A 21559-nucleotide genomic window follows, 5' to 3' on the forward strand; every position below is an offset into this window, starting at 1 on the left:
GGGGGGGGGGGGGGGCTTAATTGGTGGCACACCTGCCAAAAAGCTTGGCTCCCATTAGTTTTAATCTTTTCCCCTGATCCCAGCACTTGCTTTCCAGCAGGGCACTGGTCTGGTTGGGGAACCTGAAGTTAAAACGGTGACGACAGCTCTTGCTCCTAAAGCCATATGAAAGAAGATGATGATCCCGGCAGAAAGCATGTTCCATTGGCTCTTGCAAAGGGCAGAAGTGAAGTTGCTAATGGCTTACACGGGATGCATACCGGATGGCCAGAAGGAAAGCTTGGCTGCAGCAGGACTGAGGCAGAGCAAAGAATGGATCCAAAACAAGGATCATCTTGGCCCCTGTGCTGCAGGGAGTAAAGCTCCTACCCAATGCTCGTTTTGGGGGTGCGATCCAACATAATCCTGATCCAACAAGCAAAGCAATGACACTGGAGTCTCGCATAGCTACAACCCTCCTTCCCTGCCCCTCCGTTTACATCATAACTACCGCGCACTCCTCTGGAGCAGAGACTGAGCTTTATTAGCCTGTAAAGCACCGCAAGGCACCAGAGCTGTGCACACGTAGCAGGAGGAGCATTTGCTCACACTAAAGGAGCAACGTGACACAAGGTAATGTTGCACCTTGCTCATATTTAACACTACACCTGAAGCATCGACATTACCAGGCAAGATAGGCTAAGGAGTGAAAAACAGCCTAATTAGGGATGTTAGAGTTTTAAAAAAAGGTCCTCTGTCCCCAGAGTAACATCACCTTCCTTGCACCTTTGCTGGCAGTGACTGCAGTAGGTGCAAGCTTCAGTGCTAGTCATGCAATCACAGCCAGGTGGGCTCACAGGGGAGACGGCATGGGGGGCCATCCTACAGGACAGCAGAATTAGGGCATGAAACCCTGCCAGTTTTACAGGGGGGTCTTTGAAAGGGACAACTGCAATACTCTCATGTCAAAGAGCATTTGGATGCAGAGGGATGTCCACTGTCATTAATGAACTAGGGGCAATAACCCCAAACTAATAGATGGTAAGTTTAAAATGAACACAAGGAAGTTGTGCTACACCCAGGGTCAAATTAAAGGGTGAAGCTCGTTGCCACCAGATGTGGTGGAAGCCGATGGTTTAATCAGGGATTGGACACGTGCTTGGAGGAAAGGGGAATCAGTCACTATTGAGTACAGGAGGGGCACGGCCTCTGCATCAGATCTTCCTAGACCTTAGGGCACTCTCTCTTCCAGCCTCCACGTAACACAGGAGACTGGGCAAGACGGACCTGGGGTCCAACCCAATAAATGGTTGGTCTTATGGCAGATGTTGGCAGCAGGAGGCTGCGCTAGGAATACATCTCACCGGATGGGAAAGCCAACGCAGAAGGGGCCAATCCCTTGCTGGAGTAAAAAGGCACGTAGCAGCCCTGAAGTCAACCAAGCGATAATGCTATGCACCAGCTCAAAGGCTGGCCTCTGAAGCCTTTTGGCAAGACGTCAGCGGTTTAGGAACTGCCTTCCTCACACCTACATTAAAAACCTTATTTAGGGGGCCTGTTTTTAATCCACCCTCTTTCAAAATAAAGGAGGTCTTCTAATCCAGTCAAGGGTTGTCACATGCATTGAGGGAATTGGCACGGATGTTAATTTATTGTCTTCTAGGAAAAAAAAAAAGTGAAAAAAAAAAACAACCCAGAGAGAGCACCCTCTTGCCTTGATTAATGTATGTTTTTGTATTGTAAGATATTAAAGAATGTTGCTTCACCTGTAATTATAGCGGATGGTTTATTTTGGCGAAGTGCCCTGGCTCCCGGTTGCCAAGTGATGAATAATGCAATGTTCCACGTTCTGGTTTCCGTGTTCTGAGTCGCGAATTCGGAACGGGGTGGGAGGCGAGGGCGCAGGCTGGCGAAGCCGCGGCTCTCCGAGGCACGAGCGCCTCGATTTTATACTTGCTTGCACAAGTTGTTAATGCCGGCAGCTGCTTGCCAAGTTTGGAGGTTGCTCCTGACTAAATTTCATCTCGATGCAAACCCGAACCGTTGTCTCCGCTCTCCCCGCAGAGGAATTATTTCTCTTACACTTGCACGCACTGTTGCAATATCACTGAGGGGGCTTACCGTTGCAGGGAGGCGTTGTAAGCCGTGTTTAGTTGGGACCTGGGTAAAGATTCCCCCAAGAGTTTAACGACAGAAGAATTCATTATGCTTTCACACCTCCCCTGCCTCGGCAACAGAGAGCCCGACAATGTCTTTACAGAGGCAGAGAGTAAATTCAGGAGCTGGCTCATCTCTCTCTTTTTTTTTTTTCCTGGCCTGTGTTTCATCGGGACACATGGGCCCAGCCCGGATCAAAACAGAGACAGATGGCACGACTGCTCATTCAGAACGCAAGAAGCCTCTGAGTCAGCGCGTTGAGATGCAGCCGTAGTATCCACTGGCCACTGGGAATGATTGGAAAAGGAGGCTAGTGAAAGGCTGAGCATGTGCCAACAGCCTAAATATGCCATTTGAGCAATTATAGTTCTACATGAAAGCTGGGAGAAAGAATACATGGGTCGTTCTGATTCAGATTTAGAGCCTAAGTCCTCTGCTCCAAAGAGAAAATAAATGCCACCGCACTGCTTGCCTAAAGCAGCCCTGGCTGCAAAGAACAAGAGCCTCGTGCGGGAAGGCTGCTGTGGCGCAGTGAGGTTCCCTGCTGAAGCAGCAAGGAAATAACTTCCCAGGCCAAGTTCCACACGCAGCTCATCTCCTACGTGACGCTGACGGTCCTTTCTCTTCTCACTCGCGTCTCCCAGATGCAAGTGCGTTTCTACCATGGGGCTGGGGGGCAAGCCCAGAGAGTCTGGAAGCACAGCCTCATGCAAGGGGCTGGCACACTGACTGCGGCTCCATCTTGTTCTCTGGGAGAACCTATTTGGCTTGAGATGGAAGAACGGCTGCAGAGACCTGTTGTCTAGACAGGCGACCCCTCTCCATGAAGAATAGGCGTGGCTGTAATGTGCCACTGGACACAGACTGGATGCAGCTCTCCGTCTGTTTTTTTTTAGATCAGAGGCACCCCATGTTAGACTTGGGGCACCTCTCATTAGATTCAAGGCACCCCTTGGAAAATGCCTGCTTAGTTTCCACTTGTTTCTTTGACTATAGGGAACGAACAAAGCAATTCTTCCATTGCAAAGAACTCAGGAAGACTACAGAGCAGAAGGTTTTCAATGCTCTGGATTCCTAGTTGAAATTTCTGGGTTGATCTTGATCACGTCTGCACACCTTATAGTGCTAACATTGCATAGTACCCCCCAGCACCCTGGAGAGGATCTCAAAAAGGCACCCTGGTTGAGATTCACTGGCCTTCTCCTTGCCACAGTTCAGTGAGCCAGGCAGTTTCCTGGGGCCGAGAGGTGACCTTGGCAGAGCCTCACCTCCACTCTCCGCACAATGAAGTGCTTCCGACTCTCACAGACAGAAGCCAGCAGCTGAAGTAAACAGGAAGTTTCCACGCTGTCACTGCGGTGCTTGAATTCCTCTGCTGCCTGCTAAGGGGTTTAGCCTCCAGCTGATAAGCTTTCCAGAACTTCCCATTAACGGTCATTGATTGGGAGTTACACAAGGGCATCGTGATAATGCATCTGCAAAGTAGTTTCCTAGAATCCGCGTGACCTGCCCGGGAACTTTCACACTGAAGTTACCGAGTGTTATTCAATAGCTCCCTTCTGCAGGGAACCAGCGGCCTGGAATTAGCATCACTTACGCTAAACCGGTCCCTTCGACAAAAGCAGCACAAAGCCGCTAAAGGAAGTGAATGCTTTTATTGACGCTGCCTCACTGAGCATCAGGCCAGAGCTGCCGAAGGAAACCAGCAGCTGACAGGACGGAGACTGCTGGAAATTAGAAACCAGCTCTCGAAAGGATGGAGAACAAATGTCCATGCATCAAAGTGGGTAATGTGGCTTTTGGGGAGGAGATTCAAAACTGTCAAGTGAGAGACAAAGGGAAAAAGCAGGGTTGACAAATCGGTCGATTGACTGCATAGTTTTTGACTGATCAAAGATTATAGCTATTTTACAAAAAAACCCCTAAGATTTCTTTGTCATTTTCTTGAAAGAAATAAGATTTTTAAATTGTTTTTTTTGGCCACATTTCTAAATGTGAAAAATTGTGCTTTCTCTGGGTATTATTTGGACGTATTGGGAATTTTTTACAATTTTTGACTGGTCAAATACCCAACCCTAGAAGAAAAGAGAGAGAGAGGGAGCAAAGGCCTGGTCAGAAGCCAAAGGAGCAAGGTTCAGGCCCTGGCACTGAAGAGACATGGAGACCAAGTGTGTTTCTAACATCAAGAAGCAGGTTACTGAAAACACGCTGCAGCTGAGAGAGGAATGAACACTGCCTTTTCCTCCTCCAGCCTGCTCTTTCCCTCAGCCACTTGCTTTGCAATAATACTTCATTTACCAGCCCAAGAGTTTTGAGACAAACACTCTGGACTAGCACTGCCTTTTTGTTTATACAGCGCCTGGCGCAAAGGAGTTCCCGACTGCGACCTCTGAGCACTGCCGCAGCCACCATTAAATAGCAGTGTGGAGATCCAGGAAGCCAATAGCCCACACTTCCCTTTTCCTGAAGTTGATAAATGTGGCACCAGAGCATCATTTTATGGGGAACCTTTTGGAAAATTATGTACCTGGCAAGTACAGCCAGGTCAGCGGATTAGAAAGACTCAGAGGCAGGCCCTGGCTGGAGAGCGATGCCTTGGGACAGGGAGGCCGGGGGACCTGCTCCTTCACTTTCCACCTGCCTTGGGTTGAATGAGTCTTGAGACATTGTGCAAATTCACAGATCATCCTGAGTTCAGAATTATTTTTGATTATTCATGAGATACCAGGCTCAGAGGGCTCCTAGGTGCAAGGTACCCCCCATCCCACACGCACACACGAGGAAGAAAAGCCCTGCCCCATAAAGCTTACAGTCTAGGACAAAACACTCAATCACATCCTCAGCACACCACAAAAAACACAGCGGGGTCAAGTAACCTTCAGAGTGGCTGCTTTTAGGAACCAGCTCTCTTGCCGACAAGCTGTTCCCACGTCCAAGGGCAGAATTAGGCTGCTGGCAGGCAGCTGTTTGTGCTTTATAAGCTAAAGTTTCTCTTACCTATGAAATAACTCCAATATTTCACAGGGAATCATCATCCATCTAACTGAAATACCCTCTAACGGCCCATCAGCCTCATATCCCTTTTGAAATAGCACAGCTGAGCACTTGCTGGGCCACGATTTATTTTTTACCTTCTAAGACATCTTGCTAACTCTATAGCTCAATGGTGACAGTCGAATTTCACACTGCGATAGCCCCCCATCGATTTTTCACTCTCGAGAAGCAACTCCACAAATTAAAGTTAACAGCATTTCTGGAACTTTAAAAAAAAAAAAAAAGAAAAAGAAAGAAAAAGAAAAAGAAAGAAAAAGAAAAAGAAGAAAAGAGACTTGAAGGGCAAAAGATGCTTGAATTGCACCTCTGAGACACACACAGAGCCTTCCTGGAGCTGCGATCGGTCGTGGGGGCAGGAGGAAGAGCCCCAGAGCCAGGCGATAGCTGAGGGGGGTAGGAATGGATGGACCGCAGCTACTACCCCAAGCTTTCAGGCTACAACTTTTAGGATCTCTTATATTATGTTCCTTCATAAAACATTATGCCCTGCTAAGCCGAGTGACGGTGAAGGGTCTCAAGTAGCAGAGGGCCAGACAACGTCTTGAGTCTTGCCGTAAAAGAGATCCCCAACTCACAGAGAGCTCTGAGCTCCCCCGGTAACCTGCCTTGTTGGTACCAAAACATGCCAGGATCTAGACAGAACTTGGCTGGCCCAGTGGTTTTAAGAAATCACTTGCAGGGGACGGCTACTGTCCAGAAACAACACGGGTCTCAGAACGACGCTCTCGCCACCATGGCCCTGGTTAGACCGTTCTGGACATCAGCTGAACCGGGAGCACCGGCTCTCTTGAAGAGCAATGTGCGTGTTATACACACACTAGATACCATCGGCAGGGGGGAGCCCGAAAACACCCGCACGCAAGCCTCACGTGCACCCAATGCGCTGACCGGCTGCTATGGGTTTCCAGCGCGTCAGGCTTTGCTTGCAGATGGTGCGAGCTCGGTGGAGAAGGGGTACGGAGGGTTTATCTGACTGTGCAAGTTCCTGATGTCTTCTCCCTGCTCCCTTCCACTGTGCTGATTAGTGTAGTCCTGGCCTTTTTGGCCAAAGAAAACTCTCTGGCTTTGCTTCCCCCTGCTCCTACCATGCCTGCTGGGTTTGGCCAGGAGCAAAGCCCCTCAGAGAGGGGCGCTGCTATGTCATGCCCCTTCCCTCTGAGATTGGCCGCTTGACCCCCACTGCCAGCTTCATCAGCTTCATCCCAGCGGATCCGGAGAGCTGGCCTGGAGATGGAGCTGGGAGAGCAGCTGGTTGGAAAGGGTGGAAGAGAAGTGAAAAATAAAACAAACACAATGGCAATTCTTCTCTAAACCCCTCTTCTTAACCCAACGAGCCTCTCGGCCAGCGAAGCATGATGAGCATGAAGTGTTATATAAAGAAGATAATTATAAAGGGATTTAATGCTTGGCGGGCTTAAATTGTGACGTCCGTGGCAGAGGCAACGCGCGTGTGTGCCGAGCTAGCTGGGCGCCCCAGCTCGCCGTTCTGCGAGCGCCCAGCGCCGCCGGGGGACGAGGTTTGTTTTATGGAGGAAGAGCGCGTGGGGGCCCCTTTCTCGCCGACAATGGCAGCTCCGTTCCCACCTCCTCCCAGGTTTATTCCACCCCTGATTAATGATGTTGTCTGCCTGATTTATGGTCCACCCCAACAGATTAGAGTTTCCCCCTTCCGCCTCCCCCCACCTCGGGAGGCGCAGCCACACTCCGCTGGAAATATTAGAGAATTATTAAATAAACATTCATACGTCATGTCTCTTCCCACACTGAGCTCATCACCGTCAACACTCAGCCGCCCGGGCCTGTTTGCTTTCCCGGTGACACCGAACAGCTGGAGTGATTCATGGAGAGGCTGGCTACAATGTTTCGTGTCATATATCATGCTAGCAGCGCTCTCTGCCCCGACTGAGATAAACTGATCAACCACAACGGGCTGGAATGAATTTATGACAACACAAAATTGAAGAAAACAAATGCGAGGTGACCCAGCGGGCCACTCACCCAGACTCCGGTGCTGGCCTGCAATCTAGTTTGGTGGCAGAAAGCAAAATTGAACATTGGCACTGTGAATTAAGATGCTGCCTTTTCACCCCGGGGAACCTTGATTTCAAAATGGCGAAGGGCTACTTGGAGAGCAGGAGGGAAGGGGGGAGAGATGCCGCGGCAGCGCCGGGCTTGGCTGAATGCTGTTGCTGGCGGAGGAGATGAGACACGACGGGGACTGGTTAGGGTCTCCGGGGCCGGGGCAAAGTGACGTGCCCGGGTGACCCGGAGGTGCGCGTTTCACATGCTGCCCCATACCCTCTGCTAATCCCTCCCTGCTCGGCAGGGCCGTTTGGTCCTGATGCACGGGGCCGGGATAGGTCCACGATGACCCTCTAGGACGAGAGGCAGAGAGCACAGGAAGGTTCAGAGGGACCGGATAAATTCACGGGTGATGGATCTAGTCGCAGCTGCTGAACTGAACGGTTGGAGACGTTTCTTTGGGCTTCTCCAAGCCAGTAGACGCCAGGGGCGGTTGGAAGCTCTCCCTCTCTAATGCTTCTCACCCTTTTGGTGAAGGTCATAGGTAGTCCACTTCTGCCACCAGAGATGAGCTAGGGGTTTGTCCCCGGCATGATGCTTCTTACTTTAAGTGCATCACACATGGGCACCGCGTGATGTTCATATGCAGAACATAGAAGCATGAAGTCGGTGGTGGGAGAACAGAGACCCGTCGAGGAGGTGGGGAGATTGGCGGGGCCTTTCCCCGATGTCCTACACTAGCCGCTGAGCATGGAGACCCTTTGGAGGAGGCCTGGATGCAGCTCCCGTGAACTTTTGGGCACCGTATAAGAGCGGCATGCCAAAGAAAGGACAGCGCGCTGTACTGTATGAGTTAATTAAAAAGATACTCTCCCTGCCCAGACTTATTTTTGGGAAGGGGAGAAGGAGCATCTGTTGTGTAGAAGTCAGATTGATTAGCGGGATCAGCTATAACTCCATTACCTGCTGCTCTAAGTGGGGAGCACAGCTGCCGCAGGTGAGAAACCGCGTGCTTCGAAATGCTGCTTAAAATGCTAATCAGATGCTACCAGGAGCTTAACAAGCCAATCAATAAACCCCCACATTTAAAAGCAAAAATTCAAGTTATGAACAACTGAGCCAAGTGATTCTCTTGAACACCCGCTGCAAGCGCCACCCAAAACAAGAAAAATGAAACCAATTTAGCTCCAGATTAAGAAACAGGAACTGGAGATGAATCAATTTAGCCTGTTGGGCTGGGTCACCATATATCACGGCTCAGCGGTGGAGTGGTAGCAGCCAGACAGTGCAAACTTCCCCCCTCCCTTCCTGTAGGCTTCTAGGTCTGATCCCTGTTACCAATTAATTTAACAGAGCCCCTCTACACAGACAAACACACAGAGCATCCAGGCTCTTTAACCAGCAGGACAGAAACTATTCATCACACACGAACCTCAGAGGAAAGGAGGGGAGGTAGCGTTTCAGGTGGAGGATTCCTATATCGCTTTCTGATCCTGATGGAAATACAGGCCTTTAAATAAAACGCCTTGGCTCGCCCCATTCTTTACAGAAAGGAATTTCTCTCTGGAAGGGTCAAGACATGAAGCCTTTACCTATAATTTCTAATGGGTTTTGCCACCTCCGTGGCAGCTCCAGCAAGCCTGGAAGTTGAAGTGGAGCAAAGATAATATGGGGCAGGGGACATCCACACATATTTCACGATGCAGAGTTATTGTCCATCTTGTCCAGAAAGTGCATTGGGACCCTTGCGAAGGCACTAGATAAAGCTTTAATAATCTGATCAAAGAAGCTGTGTCAATTTCATCACTTGGGCTCAAGTGTTCTGGAAAATGTCAAATCCTTTTGGCTTGTGCTGTTTAAAGATTTTCTATAGGAGCGGATTTGGGAGGGTGGAGGCCCACGGGCTTTCCCAGGAGCTGAGCAAGGCCTCCCGGGGTGCTGAGCCCAACAGAGTGATGCTGAGGGGATTCAAGCGGGTGCCTGTATCCCTACCACTGACACAGAAGGAGATGACTTGAGAGGGGGACTCCTATCACATGGATCTCTTGGGGTTCAGGAGTCCCCAGTCCTTGGCTGGAACCTGTTCACCAAGAAGCATTGAAGGAGCGTAAATAAAGCAAATGGCCTGTCCCGGAGATAGGCAAAGCACAAGGTTTTAAAAAAGCTGCTAAGACAGAGGTGCAAAGAGGGAGTTCCCTCAGTTCCCACCCAGCCAGTCCCAAAGGTGCATTAGCTGGTGGAGTCCAAAAATGCACAGGGGACTCAGCTTGCTGCAGTCAGGTTGGGGTGGGTCTCTGAGGAGGCGGCACTGAGTTTTAAACTGAAGCAGCAGGCAGCCCATGCACAAGCAGGTCTTCCTCATCCCAAATCACAAGCGGGCTGGGAACAAGGACACAAATTCCAGCTCAACTTAAAACGCCATCTTGGCGCTCCTGTCTCACTCGCAACAGGTGTACCCTTTGCCTGATCTTTGGGTAACGTTTTTATTTTAGGCAGTCATCAGCTCTCAAAAAAAAAAGGGAATTAAAATATCTATGGAGAGACTCTACAAGGACGGGGGATTGATCTCATATAGGAGCCAAAAGCAGATTGGGAACCCTGGCTAGATGGACATGTGGGAGGGAGGGAGGGAAGCCCAAGCACAGCACCATCCAAGGGCAGAGAGCAGGGTTTGGCTTGGTTCTGGACAGGGCCAAGTGACAATGCCTGCACGGAGGTCAAAAGGAGAGCAAAAAGGTGGAAGAGGAGTGCTGAAGAGCCCTATAAGCTACGAAGCAAGTCAGTAGCTGGACCCCAAGCTCCTGAATCTGCTCAAGGATACAATACACTTGCATCCTTTGCGATACAGGGGGTCTAAGGATGCTGCATATTAGCAACCTTGACACATCAAGCAAAGACCCATGCTGACTAGCCACAGGACACAAGCATTCAGCTCTGCCCTCAGACGAAGGCACTAGGGTTGCTGGAGTCCTGGGGCTGCTGAGAATCCTTCCCTGCATGGGGTAGGTACGTACCACTGAAGGAGCTGAACAGAGAGGGAAGCATGGGACACTGGGAGGCTTTGAGAGGGGAATCCCAAAGCTGGCAGCATGCTCACACAACACACCCCCATCCCACCTTCCTGGTGCTGAAGACAGCTCTTCTGCGAGCCAAGGCATGAAGGCCAGTTTGTTTCCCCAGCAAATGAGAAGTGCAAAAAAGAGGTGGTCTCACCCCAGGCCTGCCTCCTGTATCAGCTGCATGTGATGCTGGGAGCTAAGAGCAGCTGCGATGCAGTGCTGCTGTTCAGCATGCGGGGATTTTGTTTTGGGGTAATTGCTGCTGTGATTAAGGAGGGCAAAAAGATGCCCATCACTATTCCTCCATGAGTTAATATCCCCCTTTCTCCCTGCAAGGGTCCTGGGAAGTCACCCGACACCCCTGGGAGGGCAGGACTGCCCGCTATGCACTCACTTTTCAATGTCGCTGTTCTTACAGGTCTTTTGCATGGTCTCCTGTTTACTGCTCTCCCCGTTACTCGTCGAGGGCATTTCTGCAGAGGGAAGGAACAGCCTGGTTAGTAAAAGGAACATCTGCTCCATGCAAACGGGAGGCAGGTGCAGGCATGCAGAGGGGAAAGGGGGACAATGAGTCACTGCTTTATCACAGGATCATAGTGTCAATTCCTGGAGAATGAGGAGAGACTGACACGATGGCAGCCAGGACAGAGGGCTCTGAGATGGCACAAGTGCCACACTCGTTGTACACATGCTTGAATGATCCACATGGCTTTTGCTCGCAGTGGCAGCCAGGAATTCATTCAATAAAGGTTTGATGCAGCCGCTGTGCAGGACAGGCTTCCTGCAGGGATAGAAGTGAGCCCCACAGGGGAAGCTGGGGGGAAAAAGAGGCATGACTGACAAAAGGGACTCTGGATTCTGAGTGCCTCCGCTGCCGAGAGCCCAGCTAGAGACACCGCAGAGGGCACAAGAAAGCGCTGAGTGGCTGTAGGGTCCCATGGGGAGGCATACACAGGCTCCTGGAAATCACAGCCAGTCTCAGGAGAGCAATTTGACAAAGCTTTCAGCCAGCTTTCCCTGCATGTCTTTGGCTACAGCTATGGCACCAGAACTTGCTGATGGGGTATGTGCCATGGGGGTAAATCCGAACTCCCAGAACATCTCTGATATCCAGGAGATCTTACACTCCTTTTAGAGACTCATGGGGGACAGACTGCTTCCAGGAAAGCGATGCAGATTCCTTATACTTACCCTTCCCCACCCTTTCCACACCTACACAGAGAAGCCTGCTTCAGTGTGCTGGCCCCACTGGCAATGGTCTGAGTCCAGCATGCACAGGCCTGGGGAACAAGTGCTGGGGTTTTATTCCCAATTCTATCCCTAGGTGCCCTTGAGCAAGACTCTTCATATCCCAATGCTATGATGGTCTCCTCTGCCCAGCTTTGTAAAGCCCTTGGGATCTACAGCTCAGAAGTGCTAAGCTGTTTTGTGGGGCGCTCACAGTCCCACTGGTTTACTATGGGGCTGCTGGCATTTAAAGAAACCAGGACACCTTGGATAGGCTTGAAAAAATTGAAGGACTTCCAAATGGATGCAGAGAGAGGCCAGATTTCCAGGCAATATGTTTGCTATCTCACTTTATCAGCCCCTATCAGGAGCCAGTAGCTGGGACTGAGCCTGGGTCTGACTGCTACCAGGACAGCCTTTGCCCCTTGATCTAAAGTGACTTATCTAGCTGCTCTCTTTATGTGGACACAGGACAAAGTCTGTTCAGGCTACATGACCCAGCTTGGAGAAGAGAAGACTGAGGGCGAGTTGGTGGGATGGCAATAACAACTAAAACATCATAGGAAAGCAGGGCTGGAAGGGACCCTGCTAGATGAAAGTTTCATCTATCCAGCCCCCTGCTCAAGGCAGGATCAACTCTGACTAAAGCATCCCAGCCACGTCTGTTCAACTTGGTATTGAAAACTTCCAGGGATGGAGATTTCCCATCTCTCTAGGCAGCCTGTTCCAGTGCTTGACCACCCTCAGAGTCAGAAAGTTCCTCCTCGTTTCCAGCCTCAGATTCCCTTGCTGCAACTTAAGGTCATTGCTCCTAGTCCTGTCCCCTGCAGCCACAGAGAAAAGCCCATCTCCATCCTCTCTGCCATCACCCTTTAGGGCTCTGAAGCCTGTTATCAAAACTCCCCTTACTCTTCCCTTCAGACTAAATAACCCGAGCTCTTTCAGCCTTTCCACATAAGTCTTGCTTCCCAGGCCACTAATCGTTGTTGTTGCTCTGTGCTGGACTCTTTCCAAATAGTCCACATCCTTCTTGAAGTGGGGCCCAAAACTGGACACAGGTGAGGTCTCACCAGTGCTGAGCAGAACGGGAGAATCACTGCCCTTGGTTTGCAAGTGACACTCCTGTTCACACAACCCCGGATGTGGTTGGTTTTTTTGCAACCGGAGCATGCTGTTGGCTCACATTTAGCTTATGGCCCACTGTAACCCCCTGGTCTTTCTCTGCAGTCCTGCAGCCCAGCAGTCATTCCCCAGGCTGTACTGGTGCATGAAACTATCCCATCCCAAGTGCAGGAGTTTGCACTTGTCCTTGCTGAGTTTCATCTGATTGACTGCAGATCATTTCTCCAGTCTATCCAAGTCATTCTGGATCCTAGCTCTGCCCTCCAGAGTAGCTGCCACCCCACCCAACTTAGTGCCATCCACAGATTTGCTTAGTGTGCACTTGAACCCATCATCCAACTTGTTAATGAAGATGCTAAACAAAACCCCTGGGGAAGCCCACTTGATACCTCCTCCAAACTTGACATTGATCTGTTGATAACTACCGGTTGAACACAATGATCCAGCCACCATACAGTACTTTCATCTAGTCTGCATTTCCTTAACTTGTTAATGAGAAGGTTGTGGGAGACCATATCAAAAGCTTTGCTGAAGTCAAGGTATATCACTGCTCTCCCCTGTCCACACAGCCTGTCAGCTTATCACAGAAGAAAATCAGGTTGGGAAATAAAAACTCACCCCACCCTCCCCTCCAGGACACGTAAAACATTTGCTTGTTGGGCACCGAACAGGCCTGAGACTCACCGTCGCTGGCCCACTTGGAAAACTCCGGCGTTATTCGGGTACTGGGCGTGCCGCCACTGAAACAAAAAGAGGAGAGAAGGCTGAAAGCCAGCTCCAGCAAACACGTGCCCCTTGGAGAACTAGGAGCTTCCCACAAACAGCCCCATGCCCTTCAGTCTGGGCTTTGAAGGGGGACCTGCCTGGCTTTACAGGAGATGCCTATGCATCTCTGCTGACAGGCTCAAAACCTAATCCTCTAGCACTGGCCCTTGCCACACCACACAGAGATCAGGACATGCTGATGGAGGCTTGGGATCTCTATTTAATGTACAGCCCACCCTTGGACCTGGGGTCCCCAGAGAGGCAGGCTCAATAGTTCAAGGCTTCTCTCTCTGCTACGATGGTTTCTCCCCTGAAGAGCTACACCCTGCCACAGCAGTGGGCTTTTAGTGCTTTGAATTTGGGAAAAGCACAGGGAACCGGCAACTGTGTCCGTTCCACTGCAAGCCAATACAAGGGGAGCCTGGAAATCCTGACCACTAACAAGCACTTTCAGCTCTGTGCTAATGGGGCTCCGTGAGGCCCCTGCTGTAGGACACAGGGCTGCAGAATTCTTCACAGCTCCACAGGACCCACGCAGCCATCTCCCGGCCCACAAACAGGGCATGGGAGCCAGGGGGAGACATGGGCCACGTCCTCAAGGAATTGCTGTGTCTGCAGGGTGCTACGATATACTAAGGAATGTGGAGGCCGGCTAACTGGCCCTGCCCCTCAGCAATGTTAACTGGCTTGGCTGGAGAGCTGCAGGGGCACAACCATGCTGCTTCTGGTGCCAGCACAGCTATGGCACCTCAGTGATGGGGCCACAGGCCAGGGCCAGGTCTCCTGGTACCCACCTCCTGCTATAACGCCACAACACACACCTAGGTGCTGCAAGGGATTTTCTTGGAGCTTCACACCCCTTTGCTGCTCACCTGGCTGATGGACTGCCTTTGGCCTCACTTGGAAGTGCCGGGAAGCAAAGTCTGTCTGCTTCGGCATGGTGAACCCTAAGTTTCTATGGAGTGGAACCTAATTCTGAGCCGCTGCCTGTGACAGGCTAAGCAGTAAGAAAGCTTCATTCCACCGCTCTATCAATCACTTCAACCCTGACCTCACATGATCGCTCAGTCTAAGAGACAGAGGGGTAATTTCAGCCCGGTTTCCAGGCAGGGCAGAGGCCTTGGAAAACAATCCCAGCTCCCTGTTAACAGTCATTTTGCTATTTGCCTGAAGTGCCTCTCCACACGCCCTATGCCTTAGCTCCTGGCACGTGCTGGCTGCTAGCAAACTGCAGTAAGCGAGCTGGTGCACTCTTCTCCCAGGCCAGTGGTCACCCCTGGCCTGCCCCCACCCCAAGGTGAAGTGCAGAGGGGTCAGCTTGCGGGTCCCATGCCAAGCAGCCACACTTGGGGGCCAGCCTCCATGTGCAGATCCACGGTGCAGCCTGGGTGGCAGCCATGTGCTGCAGGCCTCTGTCATGAGGGCTGGGCTCCATCCTAGTGCAGGACAAAGCCTAGAGTTCCAGTGGTGAAAATCTGCACCCCGCCCAGCCAGGAGAGAGCTAGTACTGCCCCAAAAGTAGGCCACGCTGCCTGGGGAGGAGACATGGCCTGGGGGCTTGAGTAGCAGGCTGTCTGCGAAGCCCCAATCACCACCTCCTGGGCGCTGGGTGGGGAATTCAGCCCCACACCCTGCAAATGTCTCCTTAGGGAGTTCGGCATTTCCCTTTCTCCCACCAGCCCCACACATTCCCACCCCACCGTTTGCAGCCCAGCAGACAGGCCAGATACTCACTTTAAGACAGCACCGCGGAGCGCCTCCCTTTCTTTGGCTTCGCCCGGCTCTTCCCCGGTGCAAGGGATGATGTCAGCTTCCGTGTACCTGAATGAAGGGTTAAGGAGGGCACTGCTCGGCCAAGGGAGGCATCACCAGCCATCCAGCTGATGCAGGCTGAACTGGACGGGCCACTGATGGGCTGAGCGCAGCCATTACCTCTGAACTCTGCATTGAGTTCTTATCTCCAGAGGAGCCAAACCAGGGCCCTGGTGACACCCTTCGGGGTGGGGACGGACAGTGGCTTCTTTTCTGATGTGGAGACATCCCCTGGATACATTATGAGGGGCTGAGCTAGTATAGGATGTGACATGGTCTCTATACCCTGCCACATTTTTAGGAGGCCAGTCTCTGCCTGCAGTGGATTGGGGCTAGGCTCCTTGCTGATGTCCACCGCCTCCAGCTGAGTAAAGACAACTGACATCAGCTGAGGGGCAGGGCACTAGCTGTAAACACAGGTGCAAGTTTTAATTAAAATCCTGGAACAGCTAATCATTCCCCACCCTGAGGATGGAAGCGTCTAATTGCTTCCTGCCTGTGTGCTGAACTGGGGGCTACTTACCCTGGTGCTGGGGATCTAGTAAGAACTATGAAAGTTTCTAGGTACGGTGGAGCTGCCCTGACCTCAATTCCTCAAGGGAGGACCGAGAAAGCACCTTTTCAGTGCAAGGGGCACAGCTGGGAGAGCAAACTCCTGGCTACGGAAGCAGGCAAGCCCTGCTAGCACATACTGCCCTGTGCACCGCCTCTGAGAAAAGCACAGGAGATGGCATGTGCCAGGGAAACCTTGAGGGCAGCTAGGAAGTGGGGGGTGATGGGCTGACAGCAAAGCAGGCTGAGGCAGTCAGCTGAACGTGGCACGGGTAACTGGGGAGGATTATGAAACAGCCCATCAACTGCACTAGGAAAACAGCCCAAAGGCTCGAATTCAGGGGGTTTCTCCCAAACCCTGGGTCTGAGGCAGAAACCTGGACAGAGAAGGAACTGTAATGGAAATGGAAGGAAGCATTATGGCAGGTATGGGGGCCCATCCCGGTCCAAAGAAGCCCCGAGCAGCCACGTGGGGAGCGGCTGCAGCCCCAGGGAGGCAAACTGGGATTGCAGCAACAACCAGAGCAGCAGACGCAGCCTCGGGGCTTGCCGAGTTTAGAACCTCTCAAAAATGATACTGTGGCTTCCCGTATTCGAGTGTGTCGTCCCCATCCACATCGAGGTCGGCGTCGCTGTCGGGATTCTCCTTCCCACTGCACATGACGAACCCAGAGCCTGGAGGGGACAAAACAGGCAGGCGTGCGTCACAATGTGGAGCTCTGTGGCAAATGCCCGAAAAAACAATGGCCCAGAGGCTACCAGCTTGCCATGTATTGGGAAGTGCAGCAGTGTCCCACGGCAGTGTCGTGGCGGGTGGGACTCCCCCACGACAATTCTAGCAAGTTTTGAACTCTGTTTGCTGAAGAGTGAGAATAAACCCAACTTCTGGGCAGACACTCAGTGCCAGCTGACAGCCAGGGCTCCCACAGGCCCCCTGCTACAGGTGATGAGGGAGTCAGCACAGTGCCAGTATCTCTGTCTTGGGGGATCCCCATCCAACCCCAGGAGAAGCAAAGGGGGACCAGCCCCTTCCCATGGAACAGCCGCACTTGGTTAGAGGAAGAGTATTCTGCCTATTTGGGCTCTTGGGCAGTGACTGTCCATTCCTTAATGGCCAGGATAGCTCAGCCAGGCAGCCAAGGCTATGGGTGGAGGGTGGTGCAGCTGGGGACAGTTTACCAAGTACCCATGAGGGAAGTGGACCTGCTCATTATTTGCGATGTGATGTCTTTGCTGGCAGGTGGGGAAACCAAGGCATGGAGATCTAAGCGAGTAACCATCACCAACATCACGCTGGGTGTCTGATATAAAGCTGGTAAAGGAGCCCAGCCCTTCTGGGTCCCAACCTGGGCTGTTAAACCCACAGCCAACGTCCCTGTGCTGCACAGCTGTAGTAAAGCCGCACACCTGAATGGTGGATTGCATGGCTCCTCCCGCCCGGCCAGGCCACTGCGTTCCCGTCTTAGCAAAGCTTTCAGAGCAGGGACCTCATACTGAAGGTCACTGCGGGAAGGGGAAGGCTGAGCTACCCAGGGGCTGAGCTGGAGAAGCACTAGTGATGCCCCATAGGGATGGGAATCCCCCTGTGCCCAGTGCAGCTTGTTGGGTCATGCCCGGGTCTGATGTGAGCACCGTGGAGCAGGAGACTAGCTCCATTTCGCTGGCAGCAGGAGTGCAGCAGTACATCTGGCTGGTGAGAGCTGTGTGGGGAGTTCAGCAGGGGGGAGATCTCACTTCCAAGGCCACTGAACGGATTCACAGAAGTTTAGGGCTGGAAGGGATGCAGCCAGCTCCCGCTGCTCTCTACAGACATATGCGCTACCCCACTGCTAAAGCCACTAATAATGTTCATTAACATGGATCTCATAGTTCCCCTCCTTGTATAAACCCGAGGGCTCTGTGGCATAATAGTTTCCAGAAGACCCTCTCCCCAGAAGCGGAGTCAGCTTTTGCCCCACTGCACTCCATTTTCACCCGATTCCTGCGCAAGTGCAGAGGCAGAGGCCACAGCTTGAGGTGTGCAGCAGCTCTGAGGACCTGGGTCGTGCCAGCAGTGAGGCTGGGGCAGCCTCTCTACCCTCGGACATCCCATGTCAAGTCCAGGTTACACTGCGCTGCACGCCACCAGCCAGCATCTGTCCCAAGCTGCCTTCTCTCCTCTAGTAAATCTCAACCCTCTCAATTCATCATGATGCTCAGGAGAAGATTTAAAGTGCCAGGAGAGACCTGTCAAAGGAGCTGGAGACTTTCGGAGCTGCCCAAGAACTGGCCGTAGGCGACACGGCTACAATTTATGAGTGTAGCATTTAACCCCCTGTAACACCATCCTCCGCACCTGGCACTGCTTTAGCCCATCACTGCTACAAGGCCGTAAACTCTGGACACGCAGGGCTACATCTGTCTTTTGAAGAGGAGGGAGACACAAATCATGCAAAGCTGGAACCACGACCTGGCCAGTCCCAGAGGTGAGCAGAATGTGAGCCAGATAACGAATGCCTGGGACATGGGCCCAGGGTCAACGGAGCGACTGGCACAGGGGCTGGAGAGAGATCCTGCCACTCACAGGCCCACTTGAAGGGACCAAGTGCATGGGGAATGGGTGTCTTTCCATCGTTTCGTTTCCAAGTTGTGCAAGCCAAAGAGACAAGCGCTTTAGAATCAAGAGGCCAGGCCTGCTTGGTGCGATGCAATGCACCCCTATTAGGGTACTATCAACCCCCTCACACTCCCGCTGGGATTGACACAAATCCTTGCAGAGACCTACAGTGGCAGCTCCCTTGGCATCTGCACGCAGCATGTTTAAAGAACCCAGCACAGCCACATGATGCCTGCCAGCTTCATACTAGAAATCACAGAGCCGTGGGGCTGGCAGGGACCTGTGGAGGTTGCATCTGGTCCAACCCCTGCTTGAGGCAGGATCAGCCCTGTCCAAACCAGGACAGACAAATCCAGTGTCCGACCTCTGAGCAACATGACAGCCTTGGCACAACACAGAACTTCACACCTGAACCTGTCACAGGGAAAGCAAGGGGACCACAGCTGCCAATGTCTTGTTAAAGGTTGCTAATATACGTTCAAGAGATCTGAGGCAGAGGCTGTACCCCTGCTACAGAGGAAGGCAAAACTCCCCCAAGTCCGTACCAATCTGACTGGGGGGAAGAATTCCCTCCTGACCCCAAATTTGGCATTGGTCTGACCCCAAGTGGAAGAGCAAGACCCTTTAACCAAGACTCTGCAGGGTTGGTCCCAACAGGAACACTCCCCACCCCCACCCCCACCCCGGGTTGCAGCCAGCACCCAGCACCTCTGAGGGAGGCTTAAAGTAGAACTATCCCTGTTCAGGAGCTGTCCAGTGCACGCAGCATTTTGGTTTTCATCTGCCAGAAATACTGCCCCAGAGACCAGGCCACATGGTGCGGTAAGATCCCACGGTGGCGCTCCCCAGCTGTGACAGCTGCTGATGGAGAACTGGAAGAAAAGGGGGACCATGCCCTAGTCCTAGGGCTGCCAGGAGGGGACATTTCCATTGTGACCTCTGTGACATCAGTGCCAGGCCCTGTCTCAGTGCAGGGAAGCAAACCCTTTGTTCTTCCAGCATCAGAAAAGTTCAGCGGCCTTTGCAAGGGGCAGAGCTGTGTGACAAAGGAGGCCAAATCACTTCGACAACAGGACAGAGGATGCTTTTCGGAGATGCTTCAAGTATGGTTGTCCTACGCCTTGAGATAAACCTTCATCCCTTACTACCAGAGACCAGCTTGGTCACCATGTGTAGAGCACAACTGCAGCAGGTCCTGTGTCTGGTCCACTAGGACAAGCCAGGATTAGGATGAGCCTTCAACAGCACCAGCAGAGCCCAGACTGACACCATGTGCCTAGTGGGTTTTGCATGCCCACTACAGGGTACCAGAAGGGAGCCACTCCTCTGAGGATGGAGGCTTGGCTCTCAAAAGGTGCGGCAGCTTGAGTGCCGAGTCACCTGTAAAACAGCTCGATTTAAATGGTACTAGTGGAGTAATGTCCACTCAGAGGAAGGCTTAAAAACACCCTGATACTCTCCATCACTGGAGGTGTTCAAGAAGAGGGTAGACAGACACGGATCAGGGATGATCTAGGCATAGCGATGCCTGGTTCTGCTATGGGAGCTTCCCAGGCTTTTGGGCTTTGCTGGTTGCCCTTTCTCCCTCTTTCTGTTCCATGTGTCAAGGTGTTTGCAAGCCAGCCTCAGAAGCACTGAGTGTTGGGATGGGGACTGGACTGTGCCAATGCTCTTGCTGAGATTTAAAGCCAGAGGCTCTTGGCTAGTGGGTTTTTCCCCCTCCACTTGGGGTCAGACCAATGCCACATCTGGGTTCAGGAAGGAATTCCCCCCCTGGTCAGACTGGTTCAGACTGGGGGGGTTTGCCTACCTCTGCAGCAGGGGCACGGCCCTGCCTGTGTTAACACCTCTGTACAGCAGGAGGATGTTGGCTGTGTAGTCCCCGTTTTACCTGTGGTAAGGTTGGGAGTGATGTCTTAGAAATCATAGAAAATGAGGGCTAGAAGGGACCTCAGGAGGTCACCTAGTCCACCCTCAATCCAGGGGTGACTGCTGTGCTGCTCAGAGGTGGGATTCTGGGTTCGTCTGGGCTGGTTTGGACAGGGCTGATCCTGCCTCAAGCAGGGGTTGGACTGGATGTGACCTCTGCAGTTTCCTCCCTTCCAGCCCCGCTTCTCTGTGATTCTACGTGGAGTCCGACTGGCATGAAAGCTAGCCAGAGCCCACCTTGCGGGGAGCAGGCAACACCGAAGGGTTTGGGCTGCCCTGAAGGGGCATCACAGAGAAAGGGGCTCCAGCACGATCTAATAGATCTAGAAAGTGATGTCAAGTCGAGAAGCTCCTCAAATGGAGCAAGGGGGGGACACAGAGGGTTTAAAATTCAGATGTGCTTTAGAGGAGGGGCTACAAGTCAAACTTCCCTCCCTGACAGCACTTGGGGGTTAGGTAGGCCCCAGAAATCCAGCCCCAGGTCTTTCTCGAATACATGTCCCCAGCTTCACACACCTTTGCTTGCACAAGGCCCAGGATTTCTGTACCAAGAACGCAAGTTATAATGGATTGCGCTTTGTCAGCCAGCTAAGCCAGGACCGGTATTTCTCAACGCGTGGAACAAAGCACACGCCGCGCCTGGTGGAAAAGTCACAATATAAGCTCTGCCATTTATCAGTTTAAGAAATTCACAGCTTCCTGGTTTCGAAGAGGGAGTGCGGTACCGTGGCGCATTGGGACTGAATGACAAGGTCATAAATCCCAAGCTCACCACTGCATGTGGGAGAACGCTGGAGAACAAAATGCAGCGCACGGCCCGAGCTGAGAGCAGCTGGGGGACCGGTGGCCTCTGGCCCACACGTTCAAAAACCCCTCACCCAAGACCAGGTCGGTGTGTAAGGCCAGTTCCGCTAGGTTGGGGTTTACAGCCACCGCTTCAAGCTGTCCCTCCGTGTCTAACTCCCTGGGTTGCTTCCCTGGGCAAAGCCAGCAAAAACACCCAAGCAGCTGTTCAAATATTTGACGTCTGAACTGCCTGACATTATTCATTCAGCTTGGGCTCATTCAAACCAGATTTCTGGTCAAGCGCTGTTATAAATGGATTAGGAGGAACGCAAAACGCAAGGGCGGCCTGACAGGAACACACCTGCTTCTCTAAAAGCCTGGGCCTAGAGCTCTTGGACCCCCCCACCCCGTCTGTGTTTGCCGTGAATAGGCTGCCAGCCGAAACCAGGGAAAACATGGACCGGAGCCTGGCTGGGGGGGGGGGGGGGGGGGGAGGGGG

At 52.3% G+C, this 21559-nt stretch overlaps 1 protein-coding gene across 6 annotated transcripts in view; it reads right to left on the reverse strand.

Annotated features, from left to right (window-relative positions):
- The window catches only part of RNF220 (ring finger protein 220), a 241196-nt gene that overhangs the window by 22769 nt on the left and 196868 nt on the right, over positions 1-21559 (reverse strand). For all 6 annotated transcript variants that reach the window (XM_019501425.1, XM_019501422.1, XM_019501424.1 and 3 more), the window contains 4 exons: positions 16328-16424; positions 15120-15206; positions 13305-13360; positions 10666-10744 (listed from right to left, as the gene is read on the reverse strand). In XM_019501425.1, the coding sequence (XP_019356970.1) occupies positions 10666-10744; positions 13305-13360; positions 15120-15206; positions 16328-16424 (319 nt within the window). The remainder of the gene's footprint in view (positions 1-10665; positions 10745-13304; positions 13361-15119; positions 15207-16327; positions 16425-21559) is intronic.

This window comes from Gavialis gangeticus, unplaced genomic scaffold (genome assembly GCF_001723915.1).
Source record: "Gavialis gangeticus isolate Ggan-Ray unplaced genomic scaffold, GavGan_comp1, whole genome shotgun sequence".
NCBI lineage: Eukaryota > Metazoa > Chordata > Crocodylia > Gavialidae > Gavialis > Gavialis gangeticus.